Below are 18,923 nucleotides of genomic sequence, written 5' to 3' on the forward strand. Positions count from 1 at the left end.
TGTCCTGGAATTGGATGTCCAGACTTGTCCAACCATCTCGTTAAGGGAAGCGCTTCATAAGTTTCTTTGTCCAGAAACGAGAATCCTTTCTTTATTTCTGCCTGATTGGCCTGATTCTGTTCCAGTCTCTCATAAACTCGGTTTTCTTGCTGAGGCTGTCAGCATTTTGGTGTTTGTCACGCATCCTGTGCTCGATTATTATGTGGTAGCCATTTAATCTTACTATCCACCTACCAATATAACTCTGATCCATCGAGTATGTCTTCAACCAGGATAACGCCCTGTTGTCCACGCGTCACTTAAAGGGAACGCTCCTCAAGTATGCGCGATACTTTTCCACAAATGTAACTACTGCAAACATTTCTGCTTTTGGTGCACCATATTTCATCTCAGTCTCACTTAACACCTTACTGCCATATGCTATGGGACGGAGAACGGTTCTCCCATTCCATTCTTGCTACTGATGCAGTATTCCCGAGATGGCTACGTCAAGAACTGATGCGTCTGATGCGTCTGTGTCAAGAACATACGTGCCCTTTTCAGTAGGCATGCCTAGCACTGGCGCCTCGCACAGCTCCCGTTTTATGTTCTCAAAGGCCGTTTGAGCTTTATCGCTCCATTCGAACTTTTCCCCTTTGTTGCGCATCAGCTTCTGCATCGGATACACCTTGTTTGCATATCCTTTTATGAACTCACGGTAGTAGTTGGCAAACCCTAGGAAGCTCATGAGCTGTGTGTCCGTTCTGGGAGCCTTCCAAGTCAACACCGCTTCCACTGCTTCCGGGTCCGGCCTCACACCATGCCTGTCCACCATTCTTCCTAGATACTTGATCGAATCCCTCAGGATTTCACACTTCGATGGTTTGCATTTCAAGCCTGCTCTTTTCATGCATCCAAATACCTCATCAATGTGGTCTTCCAGGGTCGGTGTTGCTATGACTACGTCATCCACTTAACACATCACAAGATTCCCGACTTCTTTGTCACTCTGGTCAAAGCCTGAGCCATCAGTCTTTGAAAAGTGGCCGTTGCGTTGCACAAGCCGAAGGGCATCCTCTTCCACTGTTACAACTCCAATTCACACGCGAATCCGGTCTTTTCTTTATACTTCTTCCGCACAGGGACCTGCCAGAAGGCAGAACCCAAGTCCAATGTGGTGAAGAACTTGGCATCACCAAGTTTAGAGAGGCTCTCGTCTATTCGCGGTATCGGGTACGCGTCTTTTAACGTTACCGCATTCAAGTAGCGAAAGTCGCAGCAAAACCTAAGCTGCCCCCTTTCTTTTTTGCCATTACTACCCCGCAAGCCCATGGCCATTTCGAGGGTTCTATCAAGTCGTATTCGAGCAACATTTCTATTTCCGCTCGGCACGCTTCCGATTTATGTGGCGTCATTCGTCTTGCGCCTTCCCTATGGGGAACGGCGCCTTACTCAAGTTCGATTTCGTGTCCATTGAAATTACAGCAACCGATATCCGTTTATGTTTTGAAAATACATCCGCGTTCCGATTTAAAATCTCCCTCGCCTATTTTCCCTTTTAAGTGTTCTATCTCTCGCCAAAACCGGTTTGTCTGACTCTAGTTCATATGACGAGGGGCATTCCGGAAAATTCGAGCAGCTCGATAAGCCGTCGTCTGTTTCGGATTTCATTGAAAACAATTCATGAATAGATTTTAATTCTTTAATCCTTTTAAAAATTTTACCTTCATTGGCATGGTAAGGACAGTCTTTCACACTATGTTTCTTCAAGTTTTGTGTGTCCTCATAGTCGGTCCTCATCGGCAAAGCATAACCAAGTTTCTTTCCACGCTGGATTGACCCGTGGTGTCCAGTGTGTTCAATAACACACTGACACACAGTCCGTTTCGAGTTACCGAGAAGCTCCGGCCTAAAATCACTGAACTTTGACTATTTGGATTCGGTACCAAACAAACCTGTTTAGTATCACTCAACGAATTTAAACTTCTCATTCTAAAAATTGCTACTACTGCTTGACCCGGCTGTAGTTTCACTTTTCTATCTAAAAAAATTGGTACCTTGTTTTCGTCTGCTATTATTCTATTAATTGGTTTCTTAACATACTTTCAATCCGGGTTCCTAATCCTTATTAGACCGTTGTTCAGGTCAATCATCACGTCAAAATTCCTGACAAAATCTCTGCCCAAGATGAATTGGCCGGCGTTGTCCAAATTCTTTACCACTAGGAAGCTCATCCAAAGATCCCGTCCTCTCATGTGGAGGACCATTATTGGTGTTCTTCCGGCTACGTAAACCGCTCCTCGGTTGGCTGCAGCCAGTCTGAGATTCGTCGGAATTAGATCTTCCCTTGTGAAGCCCATTCTTTCCCAAGTCTTTATCGGCATCAAACTCACTACCGCTCCCGTGTCCAGAAGCACTGTGACTCCGATTTTCTTTCCGTTGGTGTCGAGCAGATGTGCAGTCACATCTGCTTCGTATCCAATGTGTACTGCGTCTTGCTCCATCATGGCGTCATGGCCTATCCTGCGGACTTTGAGTTCCTCCTCGCCCATATAGATCTGCACTATATGGTCACTGTCTGTTGTCACGTATGTCCTAGTGTAGATTCTGATTCCATCTACGTTCAGCATCACTTGATACGGTCCATAGACTTCCACGTAGCGCCCATGAAGCTTCTTCATGCGAGGGCTACCCGTTGTTAGTAGTGCTCGCACAGCTCTCGACTCATTGCGTGGCTCCGCCTGCCTCAGATAATCTGCATATGTGTCCAAATGCATCAAAGTGAACTCTGATGGTTCACTCAGATTTCTGACTACCTGGTGTCCTGCTAACGAGATTATTGACTGTATTTTGCTTCCTTGTGGCACCATACCGAACCTCTGCCAGGAGATCACATTAAATTTCATGCTCAAACTACTTGGTGCCTTTGTTTCTTCGACTTCCGTTGCCTCGAAGGTATTCAGCTTCTTCTGTAGTTTCTCATTTTCCAATTCGAGCTTCACTTTTTGCTCGATCTCTTTTGTTACCAGTTCCTGTTGCACTCTATTTAGAGCATCCCTCGCGGCTGCCCTATAATCAATCTTGAAGTCATCCGCTGCAGTCACCGGTTCCGGTTCACATGTCTCTTCTGTTACCGCTTGCATTTTCTTCGTTGCCAGCTCTTGTGGTTTTTCTTTTCTGCGCGCCTCCGCTTCACTCATTAGGCGAGCCTTGCTGGCTTTCACTCCCGATAAAGCTTCCTCGTGCCTTGGAAGCTTGATGTCTGCTACAGCATCCCAAAATTGCGGACAACCCAATTTAAAATGACCTTCTAGGTTGCAAAAGAAACACCTCGGGCCGAATTTTGCAATTACTCCTCTCATGAAATCTTCATGATCAACTTCTGACAAATCTTCGTCCTCGAGGCTAAATCCTATTGCCCTGTTTATAAGTTGAGCATGCTGGCACATGATGGTCCGTCGAACTGCAATTTGCACAAGAGCGCCTCTTGTCCATATCGTCCCTCGGTTTATACCAGTTGTTCCCTTGGTTTGCTGGTCCGTTGTTAAAATTGACATAATTGTTCTTGTAATATCCAGATCTCGATGGAGGTTTCAGTAAAATATATTCTTTTGACTTGAGCCATTGGTTGATAGTGGTGTGTAATGCGTTGCTAACATTGTTCGAAAATCATCATTCTTCACACCATCGATGAATTTTGAGGCTACCGCCAGCTTCATCCTCCTGTTCGACTCGTCCGGTTGGCTGCGCCTTCTAAGCGTCTCAAAATCGTCTAGAAACTTGTCTATCGTCTCATCTTCTCGTTGCCTCTTTTTCTCGAAGCGCATCATTGCTTGGTGTCCCTGCACCCCTGAGCCAAAACGATTTAACAAGAATTCAAAAATTTTCTCAGCAGTATCCCGCTGATATTGCCTTTTGGCCATCATACGGTTTAGAGCTGTCCCTTCCAAGTTACTGGTGAGCGCACTGCACTCTTGCCTTTCTGACAGGTCTTCTTCCTCAAAAAGCAGTTTCATCACCTCTATCCAGGTGTCATTGCAGCTCTCAGATTCGTCTTCATAGCATCTTGGTTTCTTAAAGACTCTTCTGGACTTTTCACTGCGTTCATTGGTTCTAGATAACCTCGTCAGGAATGTCTCCAAAGACCGGTTTAGGGGTTGAAAGGCTGTGGCCATTGCTGTGGCATCTCTTGAATGCCCCGCCTGAGTATCATTGCCCCCTGATAAGGGTTCTGTATTTGGTACATCCCTACTATCCGTATCGCAGGGATTGCTTCTTCCTTGGCTCGCATGACTCAGCCCTGGGCTCACATGACTCCTGTTCCTGGAATCACATCTCCCCGTCGCACGTGTGCCTTGCGTCGGTCGTTCGTTTCAAGTCTGTCTATTGCCAGTTGAACTCCCTCTGAAGTTTGGGCCCCATGCTCTACTATCCCCTGTGGCATAGCCTGCTGAGCTGCCTCTACTTCTAGTGGATCCATATGTCCTTCTCCTATTCAGTTGGTCATTGAAGATCACCCTCGGCTCCCTGCTGGGACCTCCCGAGTTCGGTTCCCCTTCTCTCGGTCCACTCTTGCTGCCTAGTAGCCCTTCCAACCTATCCATGATAGCCTGAGTTCGCCTCTCCATCATTGCATCTATCTTTGTGCCAAGAGTTCCAAGAGACTGCTCTTGTTGGATTCTTAACTTCTCCATGTCGTCCCTTAATCTTAACTCTCTCTGTTCCGCTTATCTTGTCATTCGCGACAAGTTCTTCGTTATGTTTTTTTTCCTTCAAGCGTTTTTCGCTTCTACCAACTTCTTGTCTATTGCGTTTTATTTCTTCCTGCAGACTTTCTCTTTCAACGTAGATTGCTCTCTCTAGTTCACTCATTCTTATGAACGTCTGTTCATTTTGCTCTCCTATACTGCCCACTGTGTTGTTCATGGCTTCTTCAATTGATGCTCCGTTTTCTACTAGTGGCGTCACAAGTGGCGGTGTCACCCTGTCGATCCCAGGTAGCTTGGTACTGGTCGAGATTCGGGCTTTGATCCTCTGCCTCGACGTCTTTTCATTATCCACCTCTGGATCCGCCGATGCGTTGCTTAGCCCTATGTTTCTATTCTCCCCAGTTCGCGTTTCTGAATTCGCCATATTGACAAAGTCTCTTGACTAGCCTGATGTGTTTGTGGTTTTGCTTATTGTCCTCACTACACCAAATTGGTCCATGGTACCAGTCCCTCTGTCGGTGTATGCTTCATTCTCCTGAGTCGAACTATTGAGGCTGACTTGAGATCCAAAGTCAGCTTGCTCTTCATCGTCCTCTTCTTCTTCCTGGGATTCACCTTCATCTCCTGTACCCACTCCCATGGTGAATGGAAAGATGTTTCCGAAAGTGTACTTCACTCTTTCTGAAAACGATGAGGACGTTGCCTGTTTCTCCGTCACGCCTGCCATCATGTTGTTGTCTGTGGGAGATTTTCTAGTTGCCACAATTTCAGTAGAGATGTCGGAAGGTTCCGCCAGCCTTCTGTTTCCTCTCCCCTCCGGTCCATAAATTTCCCGGTTCTCATTCATGGCCTGGTCCGGATGGACCTCCACTTCTAGCATGGCTTTTTGCTCTTCTGAGGACTTTTGACTCCTGGTTTCAACCTTTCTGCCTGAAACCGTCTCCCCTTTGTCGGTCCGGGTTCGTGTGATCCTTTCCACAAAAGCGTCGGTCATTGCTCTTCTCTGTATCTCAGGTATGAATTTCCTGGAGCTGTCGCCTAGTTTAGGTATCCTTGACTTGTCTATACTCAATTTACCACTTCTTACTTCCCATACACTCAATTCGATTGCTAGTGTCCTTTTGATCTGACTACTGATAATAATAACACAACATAATAAATTACAAAAGTTTCTTTTAAATAGTGACCACGAATCCTTGTATATCACGGTACCGCGTATATACAAATTATCCACAATAATCGATTATTAGTTGTGAGGGATGAAGCTTAGCACAATATGATGATATCAGTCTATTTAAAAGATAATGTGTTCACTACCCAATCAAGCACAAATGTTATTGATTTAAAACCAGAAATAACAAAATAAGAATATTTCTATGAAAAACGTATGTGTTTTGTGCTTTTAGTCAGTCGCACTACAATAGTCGAGCTTGTATATAAAGAAAGAACTTTCCCTGTTTGGTGCTGCACCAAACAGACACAACTTGAAGGCAGTAATTTTCTCAAGTGGGCGTCTATTGCACCCACCGAGTCCTGTGTTACCTATCTGCCTTCGGACTGCCCGAGCTAGACCTACTAAAAATCCTCAGGGCAGTCACTTTTCTCAAAAACGTTTTTGATTTGAGTCCATACTAATGACTTACACACTCTTGATCAATTTAGACTTAGTGTCGCGGATGTCCGAGTTTAAACTTGTTTTGTTTTGGTTCGGTTTTTTACAAAAGGCAAGCTACCACTGCAGTCACTGGTTCCCAGCCTATCTCTTAATAACCTAATATCCTTAACTACTTTCTATTTTGTTGTCTTCTTTAAGTTTTGACAAATTAATACCCTCCGGATTCGCAAAATTGGGATCCCTCCGGATTGACAAAAATCGGACCCCTCCGGATTTACAAAAATCGGACCCCTCCTGATTGGGACCCTTCCTGTTTTGTAAAAATTTAGACCCCTCCGGTTTGGGACCCCTCTGTTTCTGTAAAAATTTAGACCCATCCGGATTGGGACCCCTCCATTTTTGTAAAAATTTAGACCCCTCCGGATTGGGACCTCTCCGAGTTCGTAAAAATAGCTTCTCAGAGGCTTTCTAAATTTCCAACCTATATCCTTCCGGATACGTTCTCCGATGCTATTCTGCAGCTTGAATCACCTAGAAATGGTGTGTCGTCCTTCTCAAGACCCTTCCGGATTGAAGTTAAGCCCCTTATTCGATGATTCACCCTAACGGTGAAGGGTCTTATTTCTAGCTTAACTTGGGCTCGACTAAGGTTTTCTTGTGTCTTTAGCATTCCTTTTTTATCTAGAACAGCGTAAAATTGCCTTACTCAACCGTTTCTACCCTTTGGTAAGGTTGTAAGGGCTCTCCAAAAAATTTTTGTAAAACTTGAAGGGTCTACCCTCCCGAGTTGGTGAATTTGTTAAAATCAATCCTAAAAAATTTTCACGCTTATTTTTTAGATTAATTGATATTTTTATTAGTAAGCTCAGCTAATTTCCGATCTAATGGTACTAAGATCAACTAGATCTGTCCAGTAGTTACAAAATTATTTACCAAAATGTCTTTTTTCTAAGGTCAAAAAATTTCTCTCTTATAGGTTCCGCCTAACTTTTTTCGCAATTCTGTTCTTTTCGACCTACAAATTATTGATACCAGCCCAGAAGGCCTATACTTTTCTAGTTCAATGCAAAAAACCCAATCTAAAACGCTCTAGCTGAAAAAATTTTCAAAAAACTATGCTATTTGGACCCCTCCGGATTGATGAATCCACCAAATCAAACAAGTTAAGTTCGATTTCTCTGAAATCCGGAAGGTTATCGGCAAACGGATTTTAAAAGCTGTCGATTCACTAGTGGACGTTGTCCGAACAACTTTTTTTACTATCCCAACTCAAAAAATTCAAAAAAATTTTTTTATTTTATAGTGTTTCATTTATTCAAAACCACGAAAATTTGGTTTTGGTACCCAAATAGTTCCAACCACTTTTGAACTAAACTCAACCGGTTCTACTCATTATACTAGTACAATTACGACCAATTACGATGTATCTCACTAATTTAGCGTTTTTTTCCGTTTCAAAAAATATCGATATCTCAAAAATCGCGATTTGTGGGGGGATCAAAATATCGCTATTTTGACCCTAAAAACCGGTCCGCTTACTGTGTTTTTCACTGAAAAACGATATAGGAGTAATAATATAGGGTATATAAGTAATAATACTAGTAATACTATACCCCTCCGGTTTTGTTCAATATCCGAATTAAGGTGCTTAACTCGGAAATTCGCAGTTCGGTGAAGGGTCACTACAGTGCAGCACTGTCGAGCCCCCCACAGATTACTATCTTTTTTTTTGTACCAAAAGGGATACAAAAATTGTTAACGATGTTGTTGTCGTTGAGCTTCTTCTTGTTGCTCCTTGTACTGCTTGCCGGATCAGTCTTCTCCCAACCAAAACCCCTCCGGATTGAGAGCAAATCAGCAGACCCTTCCGGATTGAGCTCAAATTTGCGCTAACGTGCGTAAATACTCAAACAACCCTACAGTACAAGCCTCACAAACGGGCCACAAAATGATCGTAACGATCTTGATTGATATAAATGCCTGTAACAACAATATGTCTATCAACAACAAACGGGAGGGTCGGATCACATCTTGTCTGGGGGGATGATTTCTACTGATTTTTTACTTTTTTTTTTTACTGTTTTTGGTTTTTTCGGTTATTTTTTTATGTTTTTTGTTTTTCTTGGGTACTATACTACTTTTTGTTTGCTTTCCTATTTATCTCTAAGTGTTTTTGGTCACAGACCTCTCAGGGAACGAGGGGACGGCCGATCCCCCCACCCTTCCTGGAACGTGAATTTTCGGTCTTAACCAGGTTAAAAAGCTATTCACGGTAATCCGGAAGGCTTCCGCGTTCCGAACTACCTTTCCGCCCCAATCGTTGGGGCCTATTAAGGGCGTTATTATGAGCATCCTCTTGGCGCGGAGTGCTCGTTAACGGCTCTGCCGGTCATGATGTTAAAAAAGAATAACACCCAGGAGCGCCATAAAAACATCTATCTAACATTCGCCCGGAAGTACATATCGACGGAAAACAAAGCCAAGCTATGAAACGACTGCCCTCGTCTGAAATAAGCTCTACGTGCTTTTCACCATCTCTACTAAAGCCAGTTCTTTTGGTGGTCTTTCTAACATCGGGTCGACAAAAACTTTACTGCTTTCGGCTTCGGTCAAAACACTCAAATTAACTTACTTACATGCAAAACTACTAAGCTCATGGCTGGGTCTTGGTATCCCCAGACCACGAGGTCACTCCTAAAAACAGGACTACTACTATTTACTATATTACTATTGTTTTTGTTCAGTAGATAAAAATAATCATCTCCATCGATGTACATCCCTTCTATCCGTATCGCAGGGATTGCTTCTTCCTTGGCTCGCATGACTCAGCCCTGGGCTCACATGACTCCTGTTCCTGGAATCACATCTCCCCGTCGCATGTGTGCCTTGCGTCGGTCGTTCGTTTCAAGTCTGTCTATTGCCAGTTGAACTCCCTCTGAAGTTTGGGCCCCATGCTCTACTATCCCCTGTGGCATAGCCTGCTGAGCTGCCTCTACTTCTAGTGGATCCATATGTCCTTCTCCTATTCAGTTGGTCATTGAAGATCACCCTCGGCTCCCTGCTGGGACCTCCCGAGTTCGGTTCCCCTTCTCTCGGTCCACTCTTGCTGCCTAGTAGCCCTTCCAACCTATCCATGATAGCCTGAGTTCGCCTCTCCATCATTGCATCTATCTTTGTGTCAAGAGTTCCAAGAGACTGCTCTTGTTGGATTCTTAACTTCTCCATGTCGTCCCTTAATCTTAACTTTCTCTGTTCCGCTTATCTTGTCATTCGCGACAAGTTCTTCGCTATGTTTTTTTTCCTTCAAGCGTTTTTCGCTTCTACCAACTTCTTGTCTATTGCGTTTTATTTCTTCCTGCAGACTTTCTCTTTCAACGTGGATTGCTCTCTCTAGTTCACTCATTCTTATGAACGTCTGTTCATTTTGCTCTCCTATACTGCACACTGTGTTGTTCATGGCTTCTTCAATTGATGCTCCGTTTTCTACTAGTGGCGTCACAAGTGGCGGTGTCACCCTGTCGATCCCAGGTAGCTTGGTACTGGTCGAGATTCGGGCTTTGATCCTCTGCCTCGACGTCTTTTCATTATCCACCTCTGGATCCGCCGATGCGTTGCTTAGCCCTATGTTTCTATTCTCCCCAGTTCGCGTTTCTGAATTCGCCATATTCACAAAGTCTCTTGACTAGCCTGATGTGTTTGTGGTTTTGCTTATTGTCCTCACTACACCAAATTGGTCCATGGTACCAGTCCCTCTGTCGGTGTATGCTTCATTCTCCTGAGTCGAACTATTGAGGCTGACTTGAGATCCAAAGTCAGCTTGCTCTTCATCGTCCTCTTCTTCTTCCTGGGATTCACCTTCATCTCCTGTACCCACTCCCATGGTGAATGGAAAGATGTTTCCGAAAGTGTACTTCACTCTTTCTGAAAACGATGAGGACGTTGCCTGTTTCTCCGTCACGCCTGCCATCATGTTGTTGTCTGTGGGAGATTTTCTAGTTGCCACAATTTCAGTAGAGATGTCGGAAGGTTCCGCCAGCCTTCTGTTTCCTCTCCCCTCCGGTCCATAAATTTCCCGGTTCTCATTCATGGCCTGGTCCGGATGGACCTCCACTTCTAGCATGGCTTTTTGCTCTTCTGAGGACTTTTGACTCCTGGTTTCAACCTTTCTGCCTGAAACCGTCTCCCCTTTGTCGGTCCGGGTTCGTGTGATCCTTTCCACAAAAGCGTCGGTCATTGCTCTTCTCTGTATCTCAGGTATGAATTTCCTGGAGCTGTCGCCTAGTTTAGGTATCCTTGACTTGTCTATACTCAATTTACCACTTCTTACTTCCCATACACTCAATTCGATTGCTAGTGTCCTTTTGATCTGACTACTGATAATAATAACACAACATAATAAATTCCAAAAGTTTCTTTTAAATAGTGACCACGAATCCTTGTATATCACGGTACTGCGTATATGCAAATTATCCATAATAATCGATTATTAGTTGTGAGGGATGAAGCTTAGCACAATATGATGATATCAGTCTATTTAAAAGATAATGTGTTCACTACCCAATCAAGCACAAATGTTATTGATTTAAAACCAGAAATAACAAAATAAGAATATTTCTATGAAAAACGTATGTGTTTTGTGCTTTTAGTCAGTCGCACTACAATAGTCGAGCTTGTATATAAAGAAAGAACTTTCCCTGTTTGGTGCTGCACCAAACAGACACAACTTGAAGGCAGTAATTTTCTCAAGTGGGCGTCTATTGCACCCACCGAGTCCTGTGTTACCTATCTGCCTTCGGACTGCCCGAGCTAGACCTACTAAAAATCCTCAGGGCAGTCACTTTTCTCAAAAACGTTTTTGATTTGAGTCCATACTAATGAGTTACACACTCTTGATCAATTTAGACTTAGTGTCGCGGATGTCCGAGTTTAAACTTGTTTTGTTTTGATTCGGTTTTTTACAAAAGGCAAGCTACCACTGTAGTCACTGGTTCCCAGCCTATCTCTTAATAACCTAATATCCTTAACTACTTTCTATTTTGTTGTCTTCTTTAAGTTTTGACAAATTAATACCCCTCCGGATTCGCAAAATTGGGATCCCTCCGGATTGACAAAAATCGGACCCCTCCGGATTTACAAAAATCGGACCCCTCCTGATTGGGACCCTTCCTGTTTTGTAAAAATTTAGACCCCTCCGGTTTGGGACCCCTCTGTTTCTGTAAAAATTTAGACCCCTCCGGATTGGGACCCCTCCATTTTTGTAAAAATTTAGACCCCTCCGGATTGGGACCTCTCCGAGTTCGTAAAAATAGCTTCTCAGAGGCTTTCTAAATTTCCAACCTATATCCTTCCGGATACGTTCTCCGATGCTATTCTGCAGCTTGAATCACCTAGAAATGGTGTGTCGTCCTTCTCAAGACCCTTCCGGATTGAAGTTAAGCCCCTTATTCGATGATTCACCCTAACGGTGAAGGGTCTTATTTCTAGCTTAACTTGGGCTCGACTAAGGTTATCTTGTGTCTTTAGCATTCCTTTTTTATCTAGAACAGCGTAAAATTGCCTTACTCAACCGTTTCTACCCTTTGGTAAGGTTGTAAGGGCTCTCCAAAAAAAATTTATAAAACTTGAAGGGTCTACCCTCCCGAGTTGGTGAATTTGTTAAAATCAATCCTAAAAAATTTTCACGCTTATTTTTTTGATTAATTGATATTTTTATTAGTAAGCTCAGCTAATTTCCGATCTAATGGTACTAAGATCAACTAGATCTGTCCAGTAGTTACAAAATTATTTACCAAAACGTCTTTTTTCTAAGGTCAAAAAATTTCTCTCTTATAGGTTCCGCCTAACTTTTTTCGCAATTCTGTTCTTTTCGACCTACAAATTATTGATACCAGCCCAGAAGGCCTATACTCTTCTAGTTCAATGCAAAAAACCCAATCTAAAACGCTCTAGCTGAAAAAATTTTCAAAAAACTATGCTATTTGGACCCCTCCGGATTGATGAACCCACCAAATCAAACAAGTTAAGTTCGATTTCTCTGAAATCCGGAAGGTTATCGGCAAACGGATTTTAAAAGCTGTCGATTCACTAGTGGACGTTGTCCGAACAACTATTTTTACTATCCCAACTCAAAAATTTCAAAAATTTTTTTTTATTTTATAGTGTTTCATTTATTCAAAACCACGAAAATTTGGTTTTGGTACCCAAATAGTTCCAACCACTTTTGAACTAAACTCAACCGGTTCTACTCATTATACTAGTACAATAACGACCAATTACGATGTAACTCACTAATTTAGCGTTTTTTTCTGTTTCAAAAAATATCGATATCTCAAAAATCGCGATTTGTGGGGGGATCAAAATATCGCTATTTTGACCCTAAAAACCGGTCCGCTTACTGTGTTTTTCACTGAAAAACGATATAGGAGTATTAATATAGGGTATATAAGTAATAATACTAGTAATACTATACCCCTCCGGTTTTGTTCAATATCCGAATTAAGGTGCTTAACTCGGAAATTCGCAGTTCGGTGAAGGGTCACTACAGTGCAGCACTATCGAGCCCCCCACAGATTACTATCTTATTTTTTGTACCAAAAGGGATACAAAAATTGTTAACGATGTTGTTGTCGTTGAGCTTCTTCTTGTTGCTCCTTGTACTGCTTGCCGGATCAGTCTTCTCCCAACCAAAAACCCCTCCGGATTGAGAGCAAATCAGCAGACCCTTCCGGATTGAGCTCAAATTTGCGCTAACGTGCTTAAATACTCAAACAACCCTACAGTACAAGCCTCACAAACGGGCTACAAAATGATCGTAACAATCTTGATTGATATAAATGCCTGTAACAACAATATGTCTATCAACAACAAACGGGAGGGTCGGATCACATCTTGTCTGGGGGGATGATTTCTACTGATTTTTTACTTTTTTTTTTACTGTTTTTGGTTTTTTCGGTTATTTTTTTATGTTTTTTGTTTTTCTTGGGTACTATACTACTTTTTGTTTGCTTTCCTATTTATCTCTAAGTGTTTTTGGTCACAGACCTCTCAGGGAACGAGGGGACGGCCGATCCCCCCACCCTTCCTGGAACGTGAATTTTCGGTCTTAACCAGGTTAAAAAGCTATTCACGGTAATCCGGAAGGCTTCCGCGTTCCGAACTACCTTTCCGCCCCAATCGTTGGGGCCTATTAAGGGCGTTATTATGAGCATCCTCTTGGCGCGGAGTGCTCGTTAACGGCTCTGCCGGTCATGATGTTAAAAAAGAATAACACCCAGGAGCGCCATAAAAACATCTATCTAACATTCGCCCGGAAGTACATATCGACGGAAAACAAAGCCAAGCTATGAAACGACTGCCCTCGTCTAAACTAAGCTCTACGTGCTTTTCACCATCTCTACTAAAGCCAGTTCTTTTGGTGGTCTTTCTAACATCGGGTCGACAAAAACTTTACTGCTTTCGGCTTCGGTCAAAACACTCAAATTAACTTACTTACATGCAAAACTACTAAGCTCATGGCTGGGTCTTGGTATCCCCAGACCACGAGGTCACTCCTAAAAACAGGACTACTACTATTTACTATATTACTATTGTTTTTGTTCAGTAGATAAAAATAATCATCTCCATCGAAGATGGATCAACCCTTTCCCCTAACTCCCAGCTTCTCAACGTCGGAAAATGAATTCAGATGTTAAATAAATTCAATTCAGGACATAATAGGGAAGCTAAAAGTTTATATAAAAGGATTTCAGTTCAAGTCCCGCGACCCCTCCGGATTCCTGAATCCGGGGAAATAACACCATTATCTTCTTTCCGGAAGTCTGTTTTTCTACCCTTCACCGTTGTTGTGAACGGCCTTGCAACGATTGTAGCGACACAATCGTTGCAACTCGGAACGGTCTCTGCTAATTCTGCTATTCATTGTTGTTTTTCTATCACAATTCTCGTTGTCAACGTTGCAACTATTGTTGTTGTGTTTTTTTTTGGATTTCTTCCAAAATGGCCGATTCTGACGTTTCTCAGAAATATGACGTCATACTTCGAAATTTTAAAAATTTGAAACACCAGAAAATTCCAGCCTTCATAGTTTGACTAATCGTTCCAATAACACTGTTAATCCTTCAAAACTGCTAATTGGGAAGTTGAGCTGCTAACAATTCGAAATTGCCGAGTCTGCATTTTCGTCCATTCTGGTCGAATTTCACATGGAGGTTAACCCGAGGTAGAACACCAGTAGTCAAAATTTCAGGGTTCAAAATTGTATGTTTAGCACTTTTTCATTAGCTTAATTCAAGGAAATGTAAAACTAGCATGAAGATTGGAACTATATGACATTTTTTTCTTGTATGGTATTGTATGCTAAACATTTTTGGTGTATAGACGTAATACTTTCATGGTTCTAATTTTAAAGACTAGCATTTCTACATTTGCTTCTTTTGTCAAATGTATGACTAGCAAGATGTATTGAATAATGTATTGAGGTCAACCCGGGGTAGATGTCCACTAGTCAAGCTTTCATAGTTCGAATTTATATGAGTAGCATTTGCTGATTGGCTTCATTTGTTAAGTTGTATGACTATCATGTTGTATGGATTTCTATGCTGAGCTTCTCGGTGTATGGATGACAACCCGGCATAGGAGACTAATCATCCTATAGTAGTTCAAAACTGTAAAACTAGCAGTTTTTACATTGGTTTCTTTTGAGAAAGTGTAAGAATAGCATGATGTATGAAATTTTTTGTTTTTTAGAATTGATGTATGGAGGCCAACTCGATAGTTTTTTTTTCATAGTTCGAAGTTTTATGACTACTGATTTTCATTGGCTTTTACTGTAAACTTGTACGGATAGTGTTTACCTCGTGTGGAGGTGAACCCGGGTACATGAAGCCTTAATTTTAACTTCATGCAAATCCAAATGTTTTGTATCAATTAATCGCTTTTTTGTTCACTTTTAACCCAATTTTTCTATCTTCAATGCAGATTATCGGTGCTAACATTTCAAGGTTATAACAAAAACGAATTCAAAAGCTAAAGCTCGATAATGCTTGCCCGCATTTGTTTATTAACTTGAAAAAAAACATTCTTACTCACATTATGACTACACGCTTCCTTAGAGTGTTGGTCTTGATTCTCAAAAGTCATGAAAAAAAAATTTCCTTGCAATTTTATTGCAATTTTGAATTTTGGTTGGTGTTACTAAAAGCCAGGACATGAAACTGTTTCAGTCAAAGGTTGACAAAAATGGCAAAAAGAGATCTAGACAGGTTTAGGAGTTATTAACCTAGAGTTCAGCTTCGGGCGATAAAGAAAAGGGCAGCAAACGCAGAAAACTTAGGAAATCGAAAATCTTTGTTGGTTTTTTCTAGTTTAAGCTTTGTTGTATTCCATCGACAGTTCTACAACTTTTTTGAGGCCGAACAGTTTCAGAAGATCGAAGACAGATAATCTTTCATTGTCGAGTTCCTCTATTTGGCCGGCCAATACCATTTCCATATTCTCATCCAGTTCATAATATCGTAGGCAGATAATCTTTCATTGTCGAGTGCCTCTATTTGAGCGTCTACTCCTCCGTCTTCCCTTTCCATAAGTATCCTCGCGTCGTTTGCACGGGCTTTAACAAAAGCTGCAAAAGTAAGAGCAAAGAGGGCAACGAAAATCAGGGTGCGGTTCTAAAACAAATTGAAAAAAAATAACAAAAGAAAAAAACTATTTACAAAAATACGAAGAAATTCGAAAAAATCTAACCATTACCAATACTTCAGAAAGTAGATTACACTTTGGCTAAACAAACATCAACGAGCTTAGTCTTGAAATAATGATACATCATAACTTTATCAAAGATAATTATCCCTTTTTAATGACAGTTCACGCTTGAAATAGAAATAAAAAAAAGTTTTTGAGATTTTTTGGAAGACACTGCAAATAAGATCGATAAGTTCGGAAAAAATAGTAATTCGTGGGTTCATTCAATTTAAGGGAAGTCAATCAGATTGAAAAAAAAAATAAATAAATAAATAAACAAGTTGTATTTACAACTCACGGGTAATGGCAATCCGTTTGAAAACGATGCAAAATTCGGAAATGGCTGGCACCTTATATTCCCGACTGTAACACTGTAAACCAATTGGGGCATCTTAGGGAGCTCTTAAAAAAGTTGCGAAACCAAAAAGTTTTTTTTTGGGAAAAAAAGGGGGAAGCTGGAATTTTTAAAATAATTTGAAAGGAAAATCCAATTATGCAGTTAATCCAAAAAGTTGCCAAAATAAACTGACGTAACTCAAGTAAAATTTAGTTCAGACGTCTTAAAATGAAATAAAAATTAAGTTAAAAATTGAGTTGGATGAATCTAATTGAAGTCAGAATTATGGTTTCTTTTGTTTTCGCATTAGTTTCCTTTCAATTTTAGAGTTTTTTCAGCTTTTGTAAAGCATATTGAGTTGCCTTGTCCTCACATTGTGGGAAAAAATCATCCAGTTCAGGCTCCTTTGTTGTTCATCATCCTTCTGAGTGGGTTTGAGCCAGTATGATTAGAGAAGCCTTCTGGCAGACTTTTGTCTAACTCGTGTCATCTTCGAGGTCCAGATAAAAAAGCATTGATGAAAGAGATCAAAGATAGCCAGTTGTTGTAGAACTAGCACAGAATGTTCCGGCCATAGTCTTAAGAAAGTGAAACATTTTTTTTTTTCAAATTAGTGTCGTTTTTTTGTTTTGGTGTGATAAAATGATTTGAACAAAAAACCTGATAATTCGACAGTCATAGTAAAGAAAGCGAATTGGAAAACAAGTTTAGACTAAAAAATTGCGTTTTTTCGGCGCGCGCTCCCCCTCAAAATAAGTAAATAATGGCGCCAAAGGCGCCTTTAGAAAAATTTTATGGTCGGTCCGCCAAAAGTGGATTTCTTAAAAAATCCCTTTGGTTCGGCAGGGGGTCGAATCCCTGAGGGAGGTGAGCGTCCCCCCCTAAATCCGCCCCTGATTAACGCTGTGATTTTTATTCGTGAAGCAGAAAACATGCGCCAAAGGTCGATCAGGCTTTAAACTTCCCCCAGTTTCATTTTCTTGATGTTTGACCCCATCCCTTTGGTTGCTCTATAAATTGTAAGGGCATGTTTTCTATCTAATAATAGTTACCGCTTAAGTGGGCCAAAAACGACAATTGTTATCGGAGAAGCTCCGAAAATATTTTATTAGGAATCTTTCATATTTTTATGTTCACAAGGAAACAATTTTTCTGTTGCTAATTCAAAAGCTGATTCAACTGAGGTGATTATTGTAACCAGTTATAAACTAGTTTTTATAACCAATTTTTTTCTTGATAAAACTATCTCCATGAAATATTTCTTACTAACATATCATGATCCATAACTAACACTGACAATTACTTGTAATGTTGAAACTACTTGTAGTTTCAGCACTAAATAAACTTGAATATAACATAGTAGACAATGGTTTTCCTTTGGATTAAGTTCCAGACACCTAACCTGCAAACACCAGTATACACTAGATCTATTGAGACCAGGAGACTTTAGAGTAAGTTTAGGATCGGTATTAGGCTAAGAAGTTGTACGAATCTGTTCGGCCGAAAATAAGATTGCGTGACGAACAGACGCTGTACTTTATCTGAAGTTACTTCATGATTAAGCTACTCCAGGCATAAAATCATCTGGTGCGACCAAAGACCTAATAAGAATTTAGATTTAGCAGAAAAGAAGTAAAAACAAGATCAGAATATGAAATGCAATTTTGCAAACTCTTAGATAGCATAGACAATCTAATAGATATGACTGTAGGTCTCATTGTGTTAACTCCATTATTTCAAACGATACGGCAAACACCACCTCAAAAACTGAGCAACAAACCGAGCTTCTACATCCAGACACGACGCAAACTGACGCAAGCTTTAGAATTCTTCAAGCAGTAAATTTTCATTCTCTGACATGAAGTTGAATTACTTGGAGCAATAAAATTCATTTCTAAGCAATAAATTTGTTTTACAGAACAAATGTGTTCTAGCAGATAAATTGTTTTACAATTTCTAAAACGACTGATAAAAAGATAGACGAGGGGTTCCTTTCATCAAATCTGTAGTAATTTCAAAACTTTTGTAAAAATTAAATTTATTGATAAAAAACACAAAAATTGATTAGTTATAGAATTAATGTTAATTTTTTTTAATTTATCGAATTTCCTTCCTTCTCAAGTAACCTAATCTTTTTATTATTTTTTTTCATTTTCTTCATTACCCCTCATCTAAAATAAAACCATAATTATTCAAAGTCAAATATCATTCAAGTTTCTTATCTCCAGTTCATTTCTTTTAAACTCTAAACACTTTAATTAGCTTAAATTTAAAACTTAAATAATGAGAAGGCCTATCCTTGCTTTGTTGAACCTCATGTTTTTTTTTAAAGCGAATCATCAAGGCTAACTTTGGAACTTTAATTTTTAATTTATTTTTGAAGTTATTCATTCAATTTAAAACTATTTGATTATCAAGGCTTCCCTTGGATTTTGTTCCCCCAATCTTCTAGATAAAGTGTCTAACGACCTCAAGCGTCAATCGATCCCTTTCAAACACTAACAAAGATCCATGACTAATAGAAATTTTTGAAAAATTAACCACT

The 18,923-nt window shown here is 40.7% G+C and overlaps 1 protein-coding gene across 1 annotated transcript; it reads right to left on the reverse strand.

Annotated features, from left to right (window-relative positions):
• Positions 1 to 457: 457 nt before the first annotated feature.
• On the reverse strand, positions 458 to 814 carry LOC134853221 (uncharacterized). Its single transcript, XM_063869183.1, has one exon. It carries the CDS (start codon positions 812 to 814, stop codon positions 458 to 460), a length of 357 nt encoding a protein of 118 aa, XP_063725253.1.
• Between the last annotated feature and the right edge of the window lie 18,109 nt (positions 815 to 18,923).

Source organism: Symsagittifera roscoffensis, chromosome 8 (assembly GCF_963678635.1).
Source record: "Symsagittifera roscoffensis chromosome 8, txSymRosc1.1, whole genome shotgun sequence".
In the NCBI taxonomy this organism is placed as follows: domain Eukaryota; kingdom Metazoa; phylum Xenacoelomorpha; order Acoela; family Convolutidae; genus Symsagittifera; species Symsagittifera roscoffensis.

Coding starts and splice junctions, on each gene's coding strand:
- LOC134853221 (XM_063869183.1), bottom strand. CDS start 814: ATGGTGGACAGGCATGGTGTGAGGCCGGACCCGGAAGCAGTGGAAGCG.